The sequence below is a fragment of the Thalassophryne amazonica genome, chromosome 16 (assembly GCF_902500255.1).
Source record: "Thalassophryne amazonica chromosome 16, fThaAma1.1, whole genome shotgun sequence".
NCBI lineage: Eukaryota > Metazoa > Chordata > Actinopteri > Batrachoidiformes > Batrachoididae > Thalassophryne > Thalassophryne amazonica.
The window spans coordinates 31,324,076-31,350,686 of NC_047118.1; the positions used below are offsets into that span (position 1 = coordinate 31,324,076).

The 26,611-nt window shown below is 40.2% G+C and overlaps 1 protein-coding gene across 18 annotated transcripts in view; it reads left to right on the forward strand.

The window, feature by feature from the left end:
- The window catches only part of mapk8ip3 (mitogen-activated protein kinase 8 interacting protein 3), a 100,703-nt gene that overhangs the window by 22,253 nt on the left and 51,839 nt on the right, over window positions 1–26,611 (forward strand). For 17 of the 18 annotated variants that reach the window (XM_034189557.1, XM_034189566.1, XM_034189558.1 and 14 more), the window contains exon 1: window positions 23,688–23,789. In XM_034189557.1, coding sequence (XP_034045448.1) covers window positions 23,748–23,789 — 42 coding nt within the window. In that variant the 5' untranslated portion in view covers window positions 23,688–23,747. Of the gene's footprint in view, window positions 1–6,759; window positions 6,908–9,092; window positions 9,325–10,911; window positions 11,015–12,472; window positions 12,592–14,296; window positions 14,309–14,700; window positions 14,719–17,829; window positions 17,888–23,687; window positions 23,790–26,611 lie in introns of those variants that run through there. The other variant, XM_034189575.1, reaches the window with a different exon arrangement.

Here is a 26,611-nt window from a genome sequence, read left to right on the forward strand (position 1 = left end):
TTTATTTGTTATTATCTATCGTCCACCTGGTCGTTACTGTGAGTTTCTCTGTGAATTTTCAGACCTTTTGTCTGACTTAGTGCTTAGCTCAGATAAGATAATTATAGTGGGTGATTTTAACATCCACATAGATGCTGAGAATGACAGCCTCAACACTGCATTTAATCTATTATTAGATTCAGATGGCTTCGCTCAAAATGTAAATGAGCCCACCCACCATTTTAACCGCACTTTAGATCTTGTTCTGACATATGGCATAGAAATTGAAGACTTAACAGTATTCCCTGAAAACCCCCTGTTGTCTGATCATTTCTTAATAACATTTACATTTACTTTAATGGACTACCCAGCAGTGGGGAATAAGTTTCATTACAGTAGAAGTCTTTCTGAAAGCGCTGTAACTAGGTTTAAGGATATGATTCCTTCTTTGTTATGTTCTTCAATGCCATATACCAACACAGTGCAGAGTAGCTACCTAAACTCTGTGAGTGAGATAGATTATCTCATCAATAGCTTTGCATCCTCATTGAGCACAACTTTGGATGCTGTAGCTCCTCTGAAAAAGAGAGCCTTAAATCAGAAATGCTTGACTCCGTGGTATAACCCACAAACTCGCAGCTTAAAGCAGATAACCCATAAGCTGGAGAGGAAATGGCGTCTCACTAAATTAGAAGATCTTCATTTAGCCTGGAAAAAGAGTCTGTTGCTCTATAAAAAAAGCCCTCCGTAAAGCTAGGACATCTTACTATTCATCACTAATTGAAGAAAATAAGAACAACCCCAGGTTTCTTTTCAGCACTGTAGCCAGGCTGACAAAGAGTCAGAGCTCTATTGAGCCGAGTATTCCTTTAACTTTAACTAGTAATGACTTCATGACTTTCTTTGCAAATAAAATTTGAACTATTAGAGAAAAAATTATTCATAACCATCCCAAAGACATATCTTTATGTTCGGCTGCCTTCAGTAATGCTGGTATTTGGCTAGACTCTTTCTCTCCGATTGTTCTGTCTGAGTTATTTTCAATAGTTACTTCCTCCAAACCATCAACATGTCTATTAGACCCCATTCCTACCAGGCTGCTCAAGGAAGCCCTACCATTAGTTAATGCTTCGATCTTAAATATGATCAATCTATCTTTATTAGTTGGCTATGTACCACAGGCTTTTAAGGTGGCAGTAATTAAACCATTACTTAAAAAGCCATCACTTGACCCAGCTATCTTAGCTAATTATAGGCCAATCTCCAACCTTCCTTTTCTCTCAAACATTCTTGAAAGGGTAGTTGTAAAACAGCTAACTGATCATCTGCAGAGGAATGGTCTATTTGAAGCGTTTGTCAGGTTTCAGAATTCATCATAGTACAGAAACAGCATTAGTGAAGGTTACAAATGATCTTCTTAAGGGCCTCAGACAGTGGACTCATCTCTGTGCTTGTCCTGTTAGACCTCAGTGCTGCTTTTGATACTGTTGACCATAAAATTTTATTACAGAGATTAGAGCATGCCATTGGTATTAAATGCACTGCGCTGCAGTGGTTTGAATCATATTTATCTAATAGATTACAATTTGTTCATGTAAATGGGGAATCTTCTTCACAGACTAAGGTTAATTATGGAGTTCCAGAAGGTTCTGTGCTAGGACCAATTTTATTCACTTTATACATGCTTCCCTTAGGCAGTATTATTAGAAAGCATTGCTTAAATTTTCATTGTTACGCAGATGATACCCAGCTTTATCTATCCATGAAGCCAGAGGACACACACCAATTAGTTAAACTGCAAGAATGTCTTTTAGACATAAAGACATGGATGACCTCTAATTTCCTGCTTTTAAATTCAGATAAAACTGAAGTTCTGTACTTGGCCCCACAAATCTTAGAAACATGGTGTCTAACCAGATCCTTACTCTGGATGGCATTACCCTGACCTCTAGTAATACTGTGAGAAATCTTGGAGTCATTTTTGATCAGGATATGTCCTTCAATGCACATATTAAGCAAATATGTAGGAATGCTTTTTTGCATTTGCGCAATATCTCTAAAATGTGAAAGGTCTTGTCTCAGAGTGATGCTGAAAAACTAATTCATGCATTTATTTCTTCTAGGCTGGACTATTGTACTTCATTATTATCAGGTTGTCCTAAAAATTCCCTGAAAAGCCTTCAGTTAATTCAAAATGCTGCAGCTAGAGTACTGACAGGGACTAGAAGGAGAGAGCATATCTCACCCATATTGGCCTCTCTTCATTGGCTTCCTGTTAATTCCAGAATAGAATTAAAAATTCTTCTTCTTACTTATAAGGTTTTGAATAATCAGGTCCAATCTTATCTTAGGGAACTCTTAGTACCATATCACCCCAATAGAGCACTTCGCTCTCAGACTGCAGGCTTACTTGTAGTTCCTAGGGATTTTAAGAGTAGAATGGGAGGCAGAGCCTTCAGCTTTCAGGCTCCTCTCCTGTGGAACCAGCTCCCAATTCGGATTAGGGAGACAGACACCCTCTCTACTTTTAAGATTAAGCTTAAAACTTTCCTTTTTGAAAAAGCTTATAGCTAGGGTTGGATCAGGTGACCCTGAACCATCCCTTAGTTATGCTGCTATAGACTTAGACTGCTGGGGGGTTCCCATGATGCACCCAGTGTTTCTTTTTATTCACCTCTTTTTGCTCTGTATGCACCACTCTGCTTTTAATCATTGGAGATTGATCTCTGCTCTCTTCCACAGCATGTCTTTTTTCTGATTCTCTCCCCTCAGCCCCAACCAGTCCCAGCAGCTCCTCCCTGAGCCTGGTTCTGCTGGAGGTTTCTTCCTGTTAAAAGGGAGTTTTTCCTTCCCACTGTCGCCAAGTGTTTGCTCATAGGGGGTCGTTTTGACCGTTGGGGTTTTTCTGTAATTATTGTATGGCTTTTGCCTTACAATATAAAGAGCCTTGGGGCAACTTTTTGTTGTGATTTGGCGCTATATAAATAAAACTGATTTGATTTGATTTGATTTGATCTGATCAGTGTGTCACATAACAAACACACACACGCATATCTCGTAGTCTTTTTTGGATGATGCTATATGTGCTTTGTGCACAGTTGTATGTGTACACTGGTGGAACGCCCAGCTGTCTGTGTGCACTCTGCACACGATTGTCAGTGTGCATACTACTGGCAGAATGCACCATAATTATTAACCTGTTTGCTTAAATACAGCACATGCAACAATGATAAAATATCTGAAAGAGCAGATTTTTTTAATGTGGCAGAGTTTGTGCATAAGGAAGCACAAGGTGCATAGCTGCACCCCCTCACCCCCTTTAGCTTTGCCTTCACTTTTACATGACTTAACCACAGATATTCTTGATTGAATTATTATTTTTTTATAAAGCGTAGTTAGAGCATGATAGAGTGTGCATGGTAGAAGTATTGCGTAGCACTGCTCTGAAAAGCTAAAAACCATGTGTGCGTGTGTTTGTCATTTCATGTGTCATGGCGTGTTGCTGTCTCCTGTCTTTCTCTAATCGGTGTTTGTCTTGTCTTGCTGGCTTGCTGTCTGTGCTGCTGTTTGCACAGTCACCGCCACACATGGAGGAAAAGGTAAATCCAGCGTGAGCTTGTAAACCTTCTCCCTTCGCTCTGCTGTACAGCCTCCCCGTTCCGCTATGCAGACGCCTCTTGCATACTCTCCTGTACAAATCCCCACCCCCTTTTGTTACTATGATTCTCTATTTGAAATCCTGAATGTACACATTAATCAAGGGGCATTCAAATAATTCATTTCAGTTTGTAGTCCCTTTTGATTTTCCACAAAATGACTGTGTTGAAATGTAGTTACCATAAAGCGCATTTATTTATGCAGTATAGCAGAAACTTCAGACTCATTTTACTACTGCTAAAGTATTAATTCTGGGGAGATTCCAAGGCTAATATAGCTGCTTTTGATGGAAATTGGAAACTCAGATTTTCCAAGTTATAACTAGAAAATCTGTATCTAATAAAGCTGTGAGAAAACGTTCAACACCCCGCTGACTCATTTTGAAAGTAAAAATGCCAACTGTAACTTTAGTATTGGCACCTGATGACACAGTAGACTTCTGTGTGTCTTACCAGTCCAGCAAATATCCAGCAAAACATTCATGTGTAATATATCTAGATCTAATTGTTATTTTTTCTCAATGGAATCTTTGGTGGCCTACGTCGATCACCTGTGTCCGTTGTTGTCTGTCTGCTTCAACTGTTTGTCATTTTTTTTGGCATTTCTAGTTGCAGTTGAACTCCAGATCCACCACTGAACTGCATAATTTCCCAGCATGCTATTCAGGGGCTGGGAACCCTCACGCGCATACGCACACACATACACATTGTTATTGATGTCACCAAAGGCAGTGTGTCATGGTATCTTGTTACTGTATTTTAACCCACATGGGTCAAAATTCTAAATTGTTTCCCGACAATTTTGAGCATTTCAGAAATATATATAAGATTGTGAATCTTTAATTTGAATACTAAGAAATAGAATTATAGTTGTGCCAAAGAAAATAATTTATATGACTTCAATGGTAAAAAAAAAAAAAAAAAAAAAAAATCAAAAGGCACTACACCCTTAATAAAGAAACATTTAAAATGGACGTTATTCACTACAATTCACATTTTGTCATTTTGTTTGTCTACCTTCTCCTCTCTGTTGCTTTTTGGTTTTGTTTGCGGCCTGCCAAACTGTCATCAATATTGGAAAAGCAAAACAGCCTGTTTTCATCCACACTTTTGTGCAAACAACATACACACAAAACCAGCATCATCAGTACATGCTTGTTGCACCTGGAAAATACACTGATGACAATATTTTACACTTGGTGGGCTAAACCAGGCTTTCTACACATCCTTGTTGGCATTGAATTGTGTCAGTTTTCCTCATCCTACCTGTAATGTGTTGGTTCTGTCAGGTGTGTTTGTTTAAATGTTGTGCATCTGCTCTCTGTGTCTTTGTCATGAGAGAAAAATCAAAACCACTGAGTCCAGCTGTTTGATGGAACGCATGCCTTCAGAGGCCTACATGCTTCTGTCTTCAGGTCTTTTTGGCGTCCTTATGAATGATTACAGAAGTCACCAGATAATACAATTAAATCATTAGCAGAAATGTAAAAAAAATAGCGTAAGTCAAAATTAAATGATAATAGTGGTAAGAAATTTAAATAGTCTTTTAAAGTGAAAATAAAAAAAAAAAATCTCTTAAGCATGAACAAAATGTCCTGTCTGGCACTATTAAAATAAATATATTTAAAATCTATTGTGATCTGCCACTTTATGTGGATCCATTCCAAAATGTACTGGTGTATATAATCCAGATCATTTTAAACATTTTCTCAAGGCTTCATGAAAATTGGTTTATATGGACAATGCCGTAATGGAGTTTTAACAACTCAGTAATAGTACCTGTAGGCATGAAAGCAGTAATAGTTACCCCAGTCTGGTATTTAACTGCAGTGTCCTTGACCTTCAACCAGATATTGACCTGTGGCTGACCTTGCCAGTGCAATTCTGGAATCCACTTAAATATTTGCCACATTTGGACCAAAATGGGTTGAAAATGAGATTCCCTGACATTTTCCAAAATTAATTCTTTAAGGGCAGTTGCAGGGTCAACCTTTATTGACATATTATGTTTGGTCGAACTCAGCAATAAGACCTGGGGGGAGTCGGCCAACAAACGGACAGGCAGACATGACTTGGACTCCAGTGGGTGACCTTTGGCAAATTTGACCTTGCCTGGGCAATTCCGGAACCCACCGCCATATGTGTTACAAGTTTGGTGTAAATCGAAGTGAAAAATCAAAATTTTGACCTTTGCCCCAGTGACCCTGACCTTTACAAAAAAAAAAACCTTCTATGGAATTCTGGGGTTTTATCATCCACACATCAGGTTTGGTGGAAAGCTTTTTTATCATTATTATTATTATTATTATTATTATGCTCCACCAGTAACATTATTTGTTGCCAGGATTACTCAAAAACATATATATACTAATTTGAATGAGACTTGAAAGGGGAGGGCAAGTGTGAAGAAAGAATCACATCAAGGGATGAATTCATGAAATGCTTCTTTTTTCTTTTTCTTTTTTTTTCTTTTTTTTACTTTCAGCAGCGTTAAGATTAGAGCTTTTTGAAACTTTTTCTTAAGTTGTCAAGAAACAACTTGTGCATTTCACTTCATACACACACACACACACACACACACATATATATATATATATATAATGTTGACTTAAATAGTCAAGAAGTTGATTTGAAATTACATCTAAAATCTCCTCATTTTGATTTGCTTTGTCGTAGTTCAACCACTTCAACTACAACTGCTGCTCTTTCTGCACCACAGATGTGTCATAAATGCACTATTTGCACAAACGATGTGGATGTATTTAAATAAACCCCATAGTTAAACAGGCACGTGGCTTGTTGGCCCTATTCTGTACTGTGGGTCTGACACAAACACAAGTTCAATAGCACTCTGTATGTATATGTATAGTATAGAAGAATTAACAAAGTTGACTTTGACTAACTTGATTTAAAAAGTCAAAGGTTCATCAGAGTGTCTCAAAAATAAGCCTTAGTAAGTTTGGTTTGCTGTCATAATTTTGACGTGAATGTCAAGTGTTTAACACTTTAGTGCCGTCTCTTATTTACAACTGATATAGATGTTTTCAAATAGGGGTTGTATAATACAGATGGTCCAAATCCTGAATGTCAGTCTCATCCCTGTGTCCCCTCTGTGTCTCAGCAGTAAAGCGGAGCGACCGCCATCGTTGAGCTTGTACCCCAGCGGCGAGGGCATGGTACGTGGGGGTCTCGGGGGGGCTAGGATGATGCCGGCGAAAGACATCTGGCAGCTCAGCGAGCTCGGCCAGCCAACCTTCAGCTCCGCCTATCAGGTGGGACAGACAGCAGCCCTGTCGTCCTTCACGAGCACAACCGCAGCCTGGGCAGTGGAAGAGGGAGGGGTCAGCCTTATCGCTGCCCGTCCTGCTAGCCACACCCACAAGGACCGCCTCCCCTCACGCCCTTGCTTGTGTCACGTTTAAGGCACTGATATTTTATCACACCACTTCTAAATGTGATGTCAGCTGCACCTTTTGAAGTCCGATTTTTATCTTAGATATGCGATGACTCAAGCAAGCAGCGGTCCTTTGTCTTTAGTTTCTTTATAAGTGTGCAGTTCTATTTTCTGTGACTGTGGAGCTTTTGCCATGCACTTGTGTTTGTGCATGTTTTTCTTTGGACTTACACGTATTAAGTGTAATCCAGTGTTTCACAGTGTCTTATGTTATTTTGCAATGCTACCTGTGCAGTTTGTTAGCAGTTATTTAGTGCTTTAAGTGACAACAGACAAGGTAAGAAGACAGCAAAAAAATAAGATTAAATTTAGCTGTGGCTTTTTAAAATGCATGGTGCAGCATCATTTTCATGTAGTAGTTCCTTCCTCTTGTTTAACTACAAAATGATGCTGAGAGCATAAGGGCAAAGTGCCGATAAAAAAATGCACAGTTACGATTGAGAGTGTTGCATTAAAGGGGTTCATATTGTGCAAAAGAGATTCTTATTTATGTTTCACACTTGCACATCCTTGGAGTTTACTGTTAAAGATCCCCAAAGTTCTATAGTTATTTGACTGTCCATATAGAGATGATCCTGCTGTAAGCACAATTTAGGCCAGAAACAGCTCGTTTTACACTTCTGTGACATATGTCACAGAAGTCCATATTGGGAGGAGCTGCTGCCTGTGACGGACACACACAAAGCTGGTCTGCACTCAGCATTTCACATGTGCAATGTAGAAGACAGACAGAGATGTGGCCCTGGCTATGAGAAGAGGGGGCGTGGTAAGCAGCTCCTCCTTTGTGTGCTTTAATTTAGTTTTTTTGTTTAGTTTTTTTTTTTTTTTTTTTTTTTTGGTGCACTGGGCTTTTTCTGGTGTCAGTTTTCTTTTTAATGAGATTGCTTAACAGTTGCATAATATGACCCCTTTAAGTACTTGTTTCTAGTATATGGTCATTATTCCGATATCCCAGAAAATTATCAGAATACTCAAACAGTTTTCATCACTAAATGAGATAAATGAGAATGCGAACTCCGTCTTCAAATCACCACATGAAATGAATGGAAATAACGGACTAATTTCCTAAAATTATATTTAAAAAAATTGCACAAGTAAATTGTTTAGATATGCTAGCAAAGCAAACTATTCCAAAATGCTGAAATATTTTGAAGCATTTTTAATGCTGTTCTGATATGTCACATTGGTATTTTTGCTTTGAGCTGACCTTGACGAGGAAGTTAAATCACTCTACAAAGTTGTGAAGAATACGCTACTGCACATTTTCATTTTCGTTTGTACCCTGCAGAGCAAACAGAGCGTTTTTTAAATGCAAATTTAATCATTTTTGGCAAAGACTAGGGGTGGATTAATACATATATTGGCTTGTGTGGACTGAAGGTCAGGTTCCCCAAGTCACATGGAACCCACATTTGTCACAAGTAGTAAGTTTTATAAACGCCCAAAACCTTTCAGACCAGTGCTTGTTCCCGGACACTGTAGCGTGATGCGGATGAGAATCTATAACTCCCTCCGAATAAAACTTCAGTCCATTGCAGGTTACGTCCCCTGCCAAGTCCAGTACCCATTCACAGCTGGATCATCTTTACTTACCGCGTCACACTACAGTATCTGGGGACAAACATCGATGCCCCTCATGGCCTGAACAGGACTTACAGGGTCAAAGGTAAACATGTTTTTCATGTCACAAGCCAAAGGTCACATACTTTTAGATCTAAATGTATAATTTAAAATTCCTAGCATTCTTAAATCTCTAATGGACAGATATAGAAATGGACAAATAGGACAATTACAGCAGCTGCCTCCAGAAGACAGAAAATAACTTTGAGAGTTTCAGGCATGAAGAACTCTTAAAATGCCAGTAATCTGTTTGATAAATATTTATTACATAGCTGATATTTGCCCAAAGTAGACATACGTGTGTGTTATATGTGAACCCGCCTTCACTTTATGATGCTAAAATAATGTTGGTGTGTCTGTTGCCTCTTGATTGACACCACAAGGAGGACGGCTCAGAGTCTGACTCGGTGGTGGCCACGCCCAGCAGCACAGGGAGCAAGTCCAACACGCCCACCTCCTCCGTCCCCTCGGCCAACGTCACCCCCATCAACGAGGGCTTCCTCCCGCATGCCAACTTTGAGGCCACGCGTGCAGGGAATCGCAGGAAAAGTGCAAAACGGCTCAGTCGCAATATGGAAGTGCAAGTTTCCCAGGAAACCAGGAATGTCAGCATTGGTAAGAGGATGAAACGCCAAAGTGAAATATCAGGACCCGGTTTCTTGAAGCCGTCTAATCTTGTTTAGTTGAGTAAACTCACTTAGTCAACTAGTCTTTTGGCGTTTGTTGTTGCACAAAGCACTTAGTTGGCTGGATAAAGTTTCACATTAACCGACTAAAGTTTTTAGCCTTGTACAGAGGAGGATAATCTTACTTTAGTTGACAAAACTTCTGTGTCTCACCTCAAAAATGGCGACTATCATGTACCACCACTTGATGGAGCAGGAAGGAAGGAGAGCCTTGCGGCGGTTGCAGGTGTTCCAGGACCGGAATAATCCATTGGAGATTTTACGGATGCCGATGTTGGGAGCGCTTCTCCTCTGGTGCGGCGGACTCATCCATATTTGTAGCAGAAGACCAACCCAGACATAAACAATTCTTGCTCATTGGAGGTGTTTCTGTTGTGGCTGGGGTGCCTGGCTGGCTTTTGTTTCTGTCTTCTGTTTCCTGTCTTTTGTTTTTCCTTCCAGGTGGCATGCGTTCAGGACTGAGTGGCTGTGTGGCTGAGTTATTAGGACCTCACCCTGATCACCTGAGGCTGGTCATGTGCAGCTCGTCAGGACTCACAGCTGTGGTGCATCTATATGGATTGGGGCATGGTTGCATTTAAGTCTGGAGTACACAGTGTGTATTTGCCAGAGACTCGACCTTGTGACCAGACGGGTGAGATCGACGTTTAGAGAACCATGTCATCATCATGGACGCAGAGACCATACCAGGTTTGATGCCATGGTCTGTGAAAGAGGAGGGGGTGAGGTCTCACGCTCGTCAGCACACTTCCTGAGGTATTTTAGGTTTTGTGACTAACATGAGTACAGTCAGTAAATGTGGTGTCCCTCACACCTTATTATATTGAGCTGTTATGTTAGTCGTTTAATCAGCTTCCACTGCAGTGGAGAATTGAACTGGGTGTTCCATGCCTGCAGGGTGGGAAGCTGATTGGTGATTAAGCCAGGAAGTGTTTGCTGTTTATGTACACCTTTGAGTGGTCTCTCTGTGTGTGGAGTGGTGGACTCACATGATGGTTTCTTCTTTCACAGACTCGGTTGGTCGCGGCCACCTGGGGGGTGTCGGCGGGGTCCTTGGGTCCGAACTGTTCTGGCTCCGGACCGTTTGTGCTGCTGGGAGCGCACCATTGTTCCACCTCGCCAGACCGCGCACTTAGTTGTTATTAATTAGCACTCACTGTTATGTCATTAAATTCTGTTATCCTTTGAACCATGCTCTGCTTATTTTATGCTGGGTCCTACTTCAAACGCTGGTCGGTACTCCGACTGCGTCCGACACATAACAGTTTCTTGGCAACGGCACTGGCGCGGCCACTTATACCCGTGAAAATCGTCAACTAATGTTAAATGGCTAATCTACAAGTTTAGCCGTCTATGTTAAACGGGGATTAGACTGCTAATGTTGGGAGACTTAGTCACCTAAGTACGTTTAGTAAGATTAGACTTTTTTCTAAAACTGGTGCCCTGCTGTTACCAGCTGGGATGATGACAAGCACTTTATCCATTTCTTTTTTTTTTTCCTTATGTGATTTTCCAGGCATGGGAAGCAGCGATGAGTGGTCTGAGTTTCAGGAGATCATTGATTCCACCCCCGAGTTGGATATGTGTATGGACCCACGTATTTATGGAGGAGGAAACAGGTATGATGTTTGTGGGTAATGTCATCAAATAGAAATCAGTTTATGCATTGATTTTGAATGTTTTTTGGGCGGGGTGCACGTTGGCTTGGTTGGCTTAGTGTTTAGCACTGTTGCCTTAGAGCAAGAAGGTCATGGGATTGCTTCCTTTCTGTTTGGAGTTTGAATGTTCTCCATGTGTTTGGGTGTGTTCCCTCGTTGGTGCTCCGGTTTCCTCCCACTTCCAAAAACATGCAGATTAGGTGAATCAGTGGCTTTTAATTGACCGTAGGTATGTGTGGCCCAATGCAATCTGACTCTATATTTGAAAGAATTGTACACCCTCATTCAGATCTAGTCCCCAGTCCAGCTGCATTACATGTTTACCACTAAGTTACATCATGGGGTCAAATCTGAGCAACACACTAAACACCAAATTGCTCAAGTGCTCAGGTCAACACCCTACATGGAAGCTCTTGTCATGTCATGTTCATTGATTAAAGAGTCACAGGATCAAATCCCATTGACTTCTATATGTGCATCCAAATGTGTTTGAGTACGACACTGAAAGCCAAATTGCTTTTACACTTGGGTTATCATTCTGCACGAAAGCATTAATGCTACATCGTGTCTATTAGCCAAAGGGTAGTGAGTGGCGTCCGCATGGAAGCTTCTGACATCAGTGTAAACTGCTTTGGATAAAGGTCTCTATGACATATGTAAATGTAGTTCCTGTTGATTAGATTAGATTAGATTAGACAGAACTTCATTAATCCTTTGGGAAGACTCCCTCAGGGAAATTGAGGTTCCAGCAGCATTGTATAGCAGCACACAGGGTAAGAAGCACACAGAGTGTCAAAATTGAAAGTTAAGAAAAAATTTGCAAATATACATATAAATACACAAATATAAATATCAGAACTACTGCTCACTACTGGTTTACTGGTTACTACTGTTCCTCTCCTTCCCGTCCTCTGTCTTCCTGTTACTCTTCCTCCCCTCAAGTGAGGAGTTGTACAGTCTGATGGCCTGAGAGACAAAGAAGTTTTATAGTCTGTTGGTCCTGCAATTGGGAAGGAGCAGTCTGTGGTCAATCTGTGATTCCAAATTTGCAATGCTACTCAACAAAAAAATGTAAATTTGGCAAAAGCTGGAACAGGAAATGCATCTTTCTTATGACTTTCATATAAGAAAAATAAATGTACACATGCAGTTTGGAATAAAGCAGGAAAACATTCACACACCGAAAACACACCGGCATTCCTAAAATGTGAACAAAATCACAGGTATTCCCACTGACAGTCATCGACATTTTATCTTGAATCCCAACGTTAAAATGTGACAATCTGCAGAAACAACCTGCTATTGTTTTACCACACTGATTCACATATCCAGGCATGTAGATTACTATACCAGATTAGAATAAATGGAGAAAAAAAAAAAACCTTGTTTTTTCATCTCCTGAAATCTGATGCGTTTCAGCCCCTCACAGGGCATCGTGAACGAGGCCTTTGGTATCAACACCGACTCCCTGTACCACGAGATCAAAGACGCCAAGTCGGACATCATTGGAGACGTGGACGCGGGTGCCGAGCTTTTAGGTATGACCAATACCACAGGTGCTGGGGCTAAAGCTGCATTACTTAGTAGATTTCATACCGTAGTTTATAGCATTTATAGTCACTGATTACACCTGAGCCTCTTTTAGAGTTACAATATTTCAACACAGTGAGAAGTTACGCCTTCTTCACCTCAACGTTGAAGTTTCCACTCTATGCTAACATGTTAGTAAGTAAGGCCCCATAAAAAATAAAAAAAACATTAGTTTATCATCCCTGTCTGCATGCTGAAATCAGCCCGCATTCATTTTTTTTTTCCAATTTTGACAAATTTTTATTGACGGTGATAAAGCTGATGCAAGAACCGGCACGTCCACTAGGTGGCCCAGAACTTGCACCTTGCTGTCATTCACATCACACTCAGTTACTCCGTCTCATTCACACACAGTATGCAAGTTTATCACGCTACTAGTGTGCAGCACACTGACTGTATTCAACATGGAATCAAGATTTATTTTAAAAATACCTGATATTTTCAGTTCTTCACTTGGTATGCAGGCGATGTATGTGTCATTTTTCCAGGTTTGAAATTACATATGTATCCATTTCTAAGAAAAAATAAATAAAAAATCCACCCTCCTGCATCACTTTTTTTTATGTCAAGGATGATAAACTAATGGGGTTTTTTTTTATGGGGCCTAATGTTAGATTAACGAAACAACAACAACAACAACAAAAGACAGGAAATGATGGCGGCTGCATGTGTCCGATAAAAATAAGGCAGCTTTTGTTTGTGCTTTGTTTTACTGCAGCGATACGCGTCACGTCAGGCTGTGTGAATGTGCCTTGCATGGCGCCTCATCTCACTGTCGCTGCACAGTTCTGCTTTAAAAAAAAAAAATTTTAAATCACACGCACAAAACCCCACACTGGCTGCACCCAAAAACATCGCTCAGCGTCCGCTGCCCATCCATTGGTGTTTCATTTCTTATTTTTTTGCTCTTTTAGCTTAATTTTTTATTTCTTTTTGAAGAGAACTGTTTTTGTAGTAGAGGAGGTAAGTCCCCTTTACACACACCCCAAAACTAAGCAAAATCAACCTTTTTTTCCATTCCTTAGATGACCCCAAAACATAATCATGATGTTCCCAAAAGTAAAAACTTTGAATATCTGGATTGAATATTTTTGAATTTATTTATTTATTCATTCATTCATTCATTTATTTATCTAACAATCTTTAAAATAAAGTTGGTTTGTTTTAGTTTGGGGGAGGGCTGCAGATTAAACAGTAACATTCATTAATCAGCAAATACTACAGCTCATTTAATAAGTACTTGGATTATTTGACGTTTACTTCTCATACCGTACTTTATTACATTAGATTAGATAGATAGAACTTTATTGATCCCTTGGGAAGACTCCATCAGGGAAATTGAGGTTTCAGCAGCATCATATAGCAGCACGCAGGGTAAGAAGCACACAGAGTATCAAAAGTGAAAGTAAAAAAGAAAAACAGTTTGCAAATATAAATATAAATACACAATATAAGCACTAGACATACTGATCACTACTGGTTTACTCGCTACTACTATACTTTATGCAGGATTAGAACATCTGGGACTGTTTTAGGATTTGATTTACTGAGTTTTTTGTGACAAAGTAGACAGGGAGGTTTCTTGTCCATCTTTTAACCTCTCACCCATTTCCTTTTTTCTTTTTTATGTGCTTCTGCTGGTGACACCCATAGGCGAGTTCTCAGGTGTGTATCTGATCACACTTTGGTTGGTATTCCTTTCTTTTGTTCTTGTAACCCCTCTTAGCTTTACAAATGTCCCAATTTAAGTTCAGATACTAAACAACACAAGTAATGATATGTAAAGTATAATACAGATCATTACTGCAGCTTTAATTTTACATTTCGATAACGTTGGAATTTGTCATTGTTGATGACAGACGCCCGCACACATATACATTAAGTATATGAATGAGACTGCTTTTATTTTTTAGTAATTAACAGACATTTACAGGCTTGTAGGTGCTGCTTCTATAAATCCATACAAATACTTATCAGCACCCCCCCCCCCGCCCCTCTCTGTGCCTCTTTCTCTTTGATTTTTTTCCTCTCTTCTTCTTCTTCTCTTTTGCTTCCAGCCCGTGATGATTTCCTTGGTAAGGCACCCATTGCCTTAAAAAATTAAGATGGTCTCACATTTTGTTATAAAGTCCCTGGTCTCAACCTGACTCCTTCTTTCTATCTTTGAGTTGCTTGTACTATGTGCCTGTTTATTATTATTATTATTATTATTATTATTATTACTACTATTATTATTATTATTATTATTATTATTATTATTATTATTATTATTATTATTATTATTATTATTAATTTCTTGATCAAGGAATTAAAAAAGCAGCTATAAAAAAGTTGCAGAGAAAACTCAGATTTTGGCAGCTGGTGTTAACCCGTAATAAAATGATAAAATAAAATACAATGAATTAATATCACACAGAACCATGTTCCCGTCTCCTGGATTACAAGAACAATTTCGTTTTTAAGTGTTCTTACTGTGTGTCCCACATCATTTGCTTTACTCTTTCCGCTTAAATTTGCATGTGCTTGCCTTGCTCATGCTACACCTGTGTTTGCTGCTTGCACTTACAATATTCAAGGAATTTCAGGTAATAATAGAAGGTATTTAGCAGAATTACTGGGTTTATCATGCAGTTAACACATACATTCACTGGTTACTTTATTAGGTACACCTGTTGAAATGCTTGTGTAACACAAATTCCTAATCAGCCCATCACATGGCAGCAACTCAGTGCATTTAGGTATCTAGAAATGGTGAAAAACGACTTGCTGGAGTTCAAACCGAGCTATCAGAATGGGGAAGAAAGGGGGATTGAAGTTGACTGTGAACGTGGCATGGTTGTTGGTGCCAGACGGGCTGGTCTGAGTATTTCAGACACAAACTGATCTAACTGGAACTTTATGCACAACCATGTCCTAGGGTTGTGCATAAATGGTCCAAATGGAGAATGGTTCCAAAAAAAGAGAAGATATTCAGTGAGTGACAGTTGTGTGGATGAAAATGCCCTTGTTCACATTATCTTGGAATCAAAGGTCAGAGGGGAATGGGCAGAATGATTGAGTGGGCAGCTGTGATGCTACCATGTCAGTATGGGCCAACATTTCTGAGAAAAGTTTCCAACACCTTCTTGAATGTATGCCACAAAAATTAAAGGCAGTTCCAAAGGCAAAAGGGGGTCCAACCCGGTTTAATTAAACAGTCAGATTCCCCTGGTCCGCACCAGCTGAGGCGACCCGCGGGGGCACCCTCTGCCACCACGGAGGGGCGTTGGGGGGGCATCCAGCGGGCACAATAGGTGGGGAGATCCGTGAGAAGGGCCCGGCACAACGTACCAGTTGCAGCCGCTGGTCATCATACCCGTTCCCCCCGCCATTGGGTCTCCCCAGCCCCCACCCTCCAGCACGGCGTCGGGCACCTCCTGGAGATGGGAGAAGCCACACTGCGAGGCGGGCTTGCATGGCCCATGCCTTTGAGTTCGGGGGGCACAGGAGGTTGAAGGGGTGGAGGGCGATGGGGCGACTGCTCCCCCAGCCACGGCGCAAGCCCCAGCCCCGCTTCTCACCCCAGCCCGACCAACCCAGCCCTTAGAGCCAATCCTTGTCCCGAAGTTACGGATCTGACTTGCCGACTTACCTGACCTACCTTGTTCCAACATGCCAGAGGCTGTTCACCTTGGAGACCTGCTGCGGATATGGGTACCACCTGGTGTGAGATTTACACCTTCTCCCCCGGATTTTCAAGGGCCAACAAGAGCTCACCAGATGCCACTGGAACCGTGACGCTTTCCACTGGCATGGGCCCATCTCTCGGGGCAAACCCATTCCAGGGCACCCTGCCCTTCCCAAAGAAAAGAGAACTCTCCCCAGGGCTCCCGCCAGCTTCTCCAGGATCGCTACCTAATAATCTGGCCAGGTGAGTGTATACTCTTATGGATTATAACGCATATGTCAACCAACTGCAACATTTTTTAGGCCCAGAACACCAATAAATATGCATATTGTGGGTACTGGCTACTTCTCTTTGATCACCTCGTGCATGTCTATCAGACATTGTAACTACATAGCAACAATGCATGTTTCCCTTTTGACAGCAGATAGTAGTACAAGTAGCATATGGGACATTATAATCCAACAGGGTGTCACCAAACACAACATGTGCAGGATTTTGCTCACTCTTAATAAAAAAAAAAGGCATATTCACTCTCAATTATACTGCAAATTGATGATCAAACCCTGCAGAGCTCGTCTGAGCTGTTAGTTAGACAAAAACACATTTTAATCCGTGTGGACCATTTTCATATAAACCTACAATTTCACATGTGTGGATTCATAATGATATAAATATTTTAAGAACTTCTGTCATAATTTTCCATACTTTACACCGCAGTATGTACAAATTATACTTTGTAATGGCAAGGCAGAGGATCCCAACACAGAGAAACATAACAGACAGAAGGTAGGTAAAAGCAGGTTTATCGTTCCACGGGGATATTATAAGTGCAGTTAGTATAGCAACAAGAGATAAATGGCAACAGACTTGGTCATAACAGGCAGAGAGAAGGCACACGGGTTATTAGTCCGACAGGCAACCGTCTTTCTATGGGAGCAGCTGAGGGGTTATGCAAAATACAAGTAGTAGGTTAGTGCATGAAGCTCATTACCAGGCAAAGAAATCCAAGACTGCAGGCAAAAACTCAGCAACTCAGACGGGTAGCAAACATCTGTAACAGAGAGGGAAAAACACTGGGACTATAACACGAAAAAGCAGGATGAACTGAGACAATCTGGCGATGAGGGAATGGTTTAATGGTGGTTATAAAGGCAACCAAACAATCAATCACAGGTGTGTGGGACCCATGAAAACTAGAAAGTCTGGACAGGAAGTTAAGCTACATGAAACAAACACAGAAGAAACATCAAAATAAAAGCATCAGAGATTATTATAAGATGGACAGAATTACCAGAGCATACGGAAAACAACAATAATATGTGCAGACTAATGCCAGAAATTGAGTCATGCTAAGATCAGAGCAAAACACCCCAAAATATGACCCATGACACTTTGGTTTTTGCAAATTATGTGGCAAAAGTTATTTCAAAAACTACGGTGTGTTTGTGGATAAATTGATTGGTTGATTTAAAAAAAAATTTATACTGAGTAAAACAATGAAAAATTGCAACTTTTTCAGGGATGAGCAAGGAAGTGGAGAAGGTGCTGGCAGAAAACAAACAACTCCTAGACACCAAGTAAGAAGACAAGAGAGCAAAACAAGGTTATGTGTGTACACGTAAAAATCGGATAAATTGTATTCAATAATTTCACCTTTGAATCAACAAGATTTGTGGCCCACTTTGCATCCTCTGCATCATACGCTTTCTTTTTCAGAAATGCTCTCAATATTGTGAAAAAACGACCTTATTGCCAAAGTGGATGAGCTTTCAGGGGAGCAGGAGGTGCTGCGCGAGGAGCTGGAGGCAGTCAGACAGTCCAAGAACAAAGTGGACGCCAGAGTCAAAGAGCTGGAGGAAGACTCAAGAGGTGCCAATAAAAACAAGTTCATATAGATAATATTTAATAAAAACACAAACTGGCTTGTTGCAAACACATACATGAGTTGGGACAAGAACAAGCCCACTACACTACAACAAATTGTTAACAACAAGAAAGAAAGAGAAAGGGAAGAAAATAAAAAAGGAAGAAAAGGGGTGGGTGGGTGGTGGGAGAGATATTATACACCACGAGTCCCGGGTGATTTTTCCAATGAAAATACATTTCTAATGTATTTTTCCATCTGATGCAGATGCTCAAGGACCATTACAAGGATGCCTACATCCATCCTTTCACATATACGGGGAGGGTCCACTGGGCCTAGAGTCCACTAGCCTTGGGGTCACTGGTCCTAACCCTCTTTATATATGGTGTATATCACAGCCCCAAACTGATTTTAAAGTTCACAAACAAATGTAATACTTTCACATAGCTAACAAACCAGATCCAGTTTTGTTCAATTTACCAAAATAAACATATGATTCTGTTGACATACAATCTACAAAAAAAGAGAGCCTATACAGTGTAACTAACTGTTGCTACAGCGGCAATCCATAAATTAATAACACTTACAAGAAAGAGTACATTTATACCATCCTGCATGATCTAACATCTCCTTCCATAGCTCAAATGCTCTGTGTTTTTGCCTTGTTGGGGCCTGTAGGTTAAGAGCAGAGGCTCTCGGGTCATCTCGAGACTCCAAGGATGAAGGTGGTGAGGATGTAAGTAAATATTTTGTGTGGATCTTGAAAATTCCACATTGTTTTTGCAAATTCAGTGATTTTTCTGCATACAGATATAAACAATAGGATTTTACAAATCATGTGAATAAATTTCAAACAGACCTTGAATGAGCTGTCAAATGACATTATGATTATTGAGTTGTTGTCTCGAGAAACTAAACCTTATTTATCGTTTTAAAAATTAACATAATTACAACCCCAATTCCAATGAAGTTGGGACGTTGTGTAAAATGTAAATAAAACCAGAATACAATGATTTGCAAATCCTCTTCAACCTATATTCAAATGAATACACCACAAAGACAAGATATTAATGTTCAAACTGATAAACTTTGTTGTTTTTGTGCAAATATTTGCTCATTTTGAAATGGATGCCTGCAACATGTTTCAAAAAAGCTGGGACAGTGGTATGTTTACCACTGTGTTACATCACCTTTCCTTCTAACAACACTCAATAAGCGTTTGGGAACTGAGGACACTAATTGTTGAAGCTTTGTAGGTGGAATTCTTTCCCATTCTTGCTTAATGTACGACTTCAGTTGTTCAACAGTTCGGGGTCTCTGTTGTCGTATTTTGCGCTTCATAATGCGCCACACATTTTCAATAGGTGACAGGTCTGGACTGCAGACAGGCCAGTCTAGTACCCGCACTCTTTTACTACGAAGCCATGCTGTTGTAACATGTGCAGAATGTGGCTTGTCACTGACTTGCTAAAATAAGCAGGGACGTCCCTGAAAAAGACGTTGCTTGGATGGCAGCATGTGTTGCTCCAAAACCTGGATGTACCTTTCAGCATTGATGGTGCCATCACAGATGTGTAAGTTGCCCATGTCATGGGCGCTAACACACCCCCATACCATCACAGATGCTGGCTTTTGAACTTTACGCTGGTAACAATCTGGATGGTCTTTTTCCTCTTTTGTCCGGAGGACACAACGTCCATGATTTACAAAACAGTTTGAAACGTGGACTCGTCAGACCACAGCACACTTTTCCACTTTGTGTCTGTCCATTTCAAATGAGCTCGGGCCCAGAGAAGGCGGCGGCGTTTCTGGATGTTGTTGATGTTTGGCTTTCGCTTTGCATGGTAGAGTTTTAACTTGCACTTGTAGATGTAGCGATGAACTGTGTTACCTTACAGTGGTTTTCTGAAGTGTTCCTGAGGCCACGCGGTAAGATCTTTTACACAGTGATGTCGGTTTTTAATGCAGTGCCACCTGAGGGATCGAAGGTCACGGGCATTCAGTGTTGGGTTTTGGCCTTGCCGCTTACGAGTATCAGGTTTGACGGGCTGGACACAAATGTAGGACACAGGTACACAGCTCAGTGGAGATAACATGTTTACTCTGTAAACAGGCTGGGGTCGGTACACAGATAGGCAGTCCAAAAAGAGCAACAGTAACAAATTCATCAGGCTAGGCGTGGTCGAGGTACACAGGCAGGTAGTCAAAAACACGAAGAGGAAAACAAAGCAAGGCAAGGAAATACACGAACAGAGCTGGAAAGAGGCACAAAGCACTACAATCTGGTGAGGGAGTAAGGCACAATGGAGAGCTTAAATACACCCAGGTGATGAGGTGCAGATAGAGAACAGGTGTGCGTGGAACACACCAGAAGGAGGGCGTGGGCAGACAGAGGGAAACACCCACCACCAAGAGCCAGCAGAGACAGACAGGAAAGACAGACCCAAATACAACAAAAACCCCACAACAGAATAAACAAAAGTAACTGAAGAACACAGAGCCAAGAATTAAAAGCTGGCAAGACCCAAATCCTGACAACGAGTAGAAAGTTCTCCAGATTCTCTGAATATTCTGATTATATTATGGACTGTAGATGATGGAATCCTTGAATTCCTTGTAAATGAACGTTGAGAAACATTGTTCTTAAACTGTTGGACTATTTTTTTCACGCAGTTGTTCACAAAGTGGTGAATCTCACCCCATCTTTGCTTGTGAATGGCTGAGACTTTTGGTGATGCTCCTTTTATACCCCATCATGACACTCACCTATTTCCAATTAGATGTTCTTTGAGCATTCATCAACTTTCCCAGTCTTTTGTTGCCCCGTCCCAACTTTTTTGAAACGTATTGCAGGCATCCATTTCAAAATGAGCAAATATTTGGACAAAAACAATGAAGTTTATCAGTTTGAACATTAAATATCTTGTCTTTGTGGTGTATTCAATTGAATATAGGTTGAAGAGGATTTGCAAATCATTGTATTCTGTTTTTATTTACATTTTCAAGTATCAAGTATCAAGTAGACTTTATTAGCCCCCCAGGGGCAATTTGTTGTGCAGCCCGCAGTAGAACACATTCGAACATACATAAACATAACATGATCTTAACATGAACACAACATGAATAACTCAATAATAAGAAAACCTAGTTAAAAACCACTCATGTGATAGTGTTTAAAAATCTAATAACAGTGGGAATAAAAGAGTTCTTGTACCTACTGGTCTTACATCTCTTGGACATAAATCTATGACCAGATGGAAGCATTGTGAGCTCAGGGTACAGGGGGTGACTGGAATCTTCCAAGATCAGCCTCGCCTTCTTAATTAATCTGTTTTTATATATAGATGGCAGGTCGTTTAAGGAAACGCCAGCAATCTTGTTGCACTCATTTACAATACGATCCAGACGGTTTTTGTTTATCAAATTTAAAAACCCATACCAGCAGATAAAAGAAAAAGTAAGAACAGATTCAATAAAACAGGAATAAAATATCTTCATAAAAGTGCTGTCCACATTAAAATGCCTGAGTTTACGGTAAAAATGCATGCGTTGGTGAGCTTTCTTACATACCTGGTCAGTCTGATGCTCAAAGGTTAATCCACTGTCAATACAGGTTCCAAGGTATTTATAGTTCTGTACAACTTCCACAGCCAGTCCATTAATAACTACAGGAGAAATGTCATTGTGCTTTTTCCTAAAATCAATTAAAACCTCTTTAGTTTTGTTCACGTTGATATCTAAAAAGGACGATTTACACCAGATAAAATCTGACACCACATGGACATGGTCTTGATCATCTGAATTTAAAATTTAAAAATTACACAATGCCCCAACTTCATTGGAATTGGGGTTGTACTTATACAGTTAATACCTACCTCTGGTGTTTTTGTGTTTTTTGTAATAATTTAGTGGTACTGTGTTCCTACTTTTTATTACCCAAGCAGGACGGCGATATGACAATGACCCAGCGGCGGCGCTTCACTCGGGTGGAGATGGCTCGCGTGCTGATGGAGAGGAACCAGTACAAAGAGAGACTGATGGAGCTGCAGGAGGCTGTGAGGTGGACAGAGATGATCAGGTAGACCAAGAGAAGTGGAGATGAAAATACATAACTTAAAAAGATTTAAAAGTCTATGTAATGAATTTTTAGCAAAGTTACTTTTAAGTTAAGTTGGTAATAGTACCCAAGGCCATGAAGACAGTAAGGGCTACAGCACTCTGTGATTATAATGACATTACCAGGGCAGTTCTAGAATCTACCCGTGTGTGCTACATTTCACATTTACGAGTAGTCCATATTGTTTTGAAAATCTAATTCCTTCACCTTTTTATTTGCCAAAATGAATTATTTAAGGGCAGTTTCAGGGTCAACCTTCACTGACATACCAAGTTTGTTAGAAATTAGTAAAAGGACCTGGGAGGAGTAGAGGAACAAACCAACATTTCTCAAATTATAGCATGATTATTCTATTGAAAAAGAGTCCATCTTTTCAACTCAGTAACTGCATTGCATTAAATTTGTCATTTATGCTACAGTGGATGCGGAAGTATTCGCAGCGCTTCATTATCACATTTTATGATAATTTCAAGCAAAATAAAAGAAATGTATACTCACCAAACATGCTGCAAGACAATATGAAGTTTTAAAAAAGTAGATCCTTCCGTATAAGACAAGAAAAAAGTGCAGATGCAAACTGACGTAAATCCACAAATTACAATTGGCGCAATGCATGCTGGGAGAGGGTCTTGTCCGTGACGTCTCGGCAGCGTCCATGATGAGAGGGACAGTTTGCGGAGGGCTAAATGTTAGCTGTAAATTTCTCATTTTCAAATGAAGATTTCTCCGTTGAATGACAGATCTGGGCTTGCAGATTTACTTTACTACATTCAGAAGAATCTCATGTGTAAATGTAAGTCATTTTTTTGTTCAAAAAATCTGACTGCATTTTTTTCAATGCAGGTCTCCTTTAAACCGTCTGGATCACTCCTTAATCTGTGTAATCCCCATAAATCATCCCTGAAAGCCATATTAATTTTCTGAACGGTGTCCACCTGGAGGTCTCTCACAGTTTCTGGAAAAAATTGATGCAGCAAAGCTCCAAATCGTTCAGACATTTATTCGCAATAAAAAATAGACGAGAGGGGTGGACCACACCTCACTCAAAGCCTGCTCACAGGCGAATGACGCAACCGACAGGCGTGAAAAAACTCACGCATGCGCACGAAGGTTCAAGCTTGGCTGATGCAATCACACGTGATTCAAATCCATATGGTTTTTGAAATAAATAAAAAGGTTGGATACTTTTCTAACAGACCTCATATTTTGTGGTTATTTGAGGAACATGGAAGGACAAGTTGTGTTGTTGGAACTCATTTTATTTTCAGATTGTTGCTGCTTCTGAATTGAAATGTTCTTTCTGCACATGACACAACTTGTATTTGTAACTTGTGGTAAATAATATTTTGTAGTGGTCAGCTGGAGCAGTTGTTGAATGTCCATCCAACTTTTTGATTGTCTTTATCTGTTGTCTGTGTGTGTTTCAGTCTCTCGGCTGGAAGAGCGAGAGTCAGATATGAAGAAAGAGTACAACGCTCTGCACCAGCGCCACACTGAGGTCGGACCACACAACCTGACGTTTGACTGTTAGAAATGCATTCAAAATTGCAGTGAAAACCTGTCGCTACAGAATATTTTGTTATATTTTCATTACTGTGTTCATTTCCTTTGTTAGAGTGATTGTATAATATGCATTTTAATAGAAAAATGAATTTAGCCCCTATTAAATTAAAGCAGCACTTAGTAAATCACATGCGTCTTCAAGGGTACAACAGGTACTCATGTCAAATCAAACCCACATTACAATCTTTCTTTACACACACACACACACACACACACATATATATATAATATATATTAGTTGGGGATAATTCACGATTTGCAGCTGATTCCCGTTTTGGGGTTAGCACAAAATGAGAAATATGTTCAACAACAACCCTTTTTCCCATGACTAAGATGAAACCATGACGAGACGGCACCAATGTTCTAAAACACTCACTAAAACTGGGTAAATGTGCGTTATTGTTGACGAATAAGAATGAGACGAAAATGTTTTGCAAGAAATAAAACATAAACTCGATCTCCGTTCTGTTTGTACTGCTCCAAACGCTGCACGGCTCTCTGCTGAGTCAAGTTAGAGTCTGGTTGGAATTAATAACTTCAAAGCGAATCGCCGTTTTAAATCAAATAACACCTCTGTCCAAACAATAAACTACGATCGACCAAAACATTTTTTTCCTCCCAAAGTGAGACGTCCTGCATTCTTTATGAATTACATCCTGACGTGCAGTGCAGCTGAGCTCAGCTCAGAGTCTATGTATGGCATGAGATTCATGCCATTAATGTCTGAAAGGAAACGCTTTTAACAAAAACTACAGATTTTATTTCTATTTATGTCCAGAGATCAAGGATCCACCATGTAGATTTTATTTTTTATTTTAAGTTTGTATTTTATTTGAACCTGTGTCTGCTCAGCTGTTAACAGGCCTACAGTAGGTCTATCCTTTTAAGTTTAAATTATATCTTAACCTGTCTGTCTGCTCAGCTGTAAACAGGCCTACAGTAGGTCTATCCTTTTAAGTTTAAATTATATCTTAACCTGTCTGTCTGCTCAGCTGTTAACAGGCCTACAGTAGGTCTATCCTTTTAAGTTTAAATTATATCTTAACCTGTCTGTCTGCTCAGCTGTAAACAGGCCTACAGTAGGTCTATCCTTTTAAATTCAAATTATATTTTAATCTGTGTCTGCTCAGCTATAAGAGTCTAGCTGTAAGAGACTATATTTAATACCAGTTTTTATTTTATTTTATTTTGTTGGTGTTTCTTATAAATATAAAACATCAGAACAAGTGCATCATTTGTAAATATGTATTGAATTAACAAACAAGACACTTTTAGCAAAGCTGCATTGAAGATTCATTCATTCAATTCAATTAATTCAAGATATTTGTTATTCGAGACATTTAGTCAATATTTCAAAAAAGACTAAAATGTTTGACTAAAACTAGACTAAAATGTTGAGACTAAAACATGACTAACAACAATGATATGTGAATGACTAAATGTGATTAAAACTAAGAATGAACTTTGACACAAGACTAATGCTGTGTTTACACATAGGCAGGATGCATTACGAATGTCATATTTGTGTCATTCGTGGCACATTCCTGACATTCTTAACGTGACTTAATGCATCTGAATAGGTTTTTTAACAGTGCATGTTGGTGTGTGATATTCGTGATATTCGTGGAGCATGTTTTTGGCTGTCAAAAAAATCTTCCATGAATGTTACGCACCACCCTCATTTCGCCTCATGTTGTGGAGGTCGCAACTGAGCGTGTTGATCCATCTTGATTAGTGGTGCTCCTTAATAGAGCGTGACAGCGTTCTTCTCTGACGTGCGCACAATTAAACCCTGCTGCACCGCACTCAGTTTCATTGTTGCAGTATGCTGAAGAAGGACAGAGATGCCAAGTCGGCTAAAAGTCTCGTTCCAATGCTCCTCAGCGTGCTCCTGCAGGTGTTCCACCTGCTGCATGTGCCTGATTTTGGGAAAATGAGCAAGACAAGAGCTGCATGGAGCCACACATCTGGCTCTCGCTGTCTCCTCCTCCACTCAGCACCACTCCATGGCACAGAGCCCAACTAAGCATGCAATTACAAAGTTCTTTTGCTTTGGATTTTGAGGAGCAAACTGGAGCGATCTGAATTGTTCAGCAACTGACAGTTGGATGAATATTGGGTGCGTGTGTGGAGACAAGTAGCTTCATTCACAACGTGATAGAACTTAACAATGTGCTGTTACACATGATAGCGCGCAACAGCGTGCAACAACGTGGAAACTTATTCTTGACCGTGCATAATGGTTCCTGATAATTCTCCAGCAACACGTGCCATTAATCGTAATGTGTGGTAACAGATTGCAGCAGTTCCTGAGGACACTGACACCTCTACCTCAAATCATCTTATTTCGTGATCAGCGGCCAAGAATGTATACTTCGTGGCATTTTTTACTTGTCGTCGTTATGTGTAAACGCACCTAACAGTGCGTGACATTGTGATTCGTGGAGCATGTTTTTGTCTGTCAAAAAATCTTCCACGAATGTCATGCACCACCCTCATTTCGCCTCATGTCGTGGAGGTCGCAACTGAGCGTGTTGATCCGTCTTGATTAGTGATGATCCTTAATTGAGTGTGACAGCATTCGTAGTGGTTCCTGTGATGGTTTTTGGAGCCCATACTGTGACGTGTTGTTACAAATTAACATGGAAACTGTCAAGTTTTGACACGTCACATTTCACTGTGCGCCACAATGAATCACTTCTCTCACTTGCGCACAATTAAACCCTGCTGGACCGCATTCAGTTTCATTACTGCAAT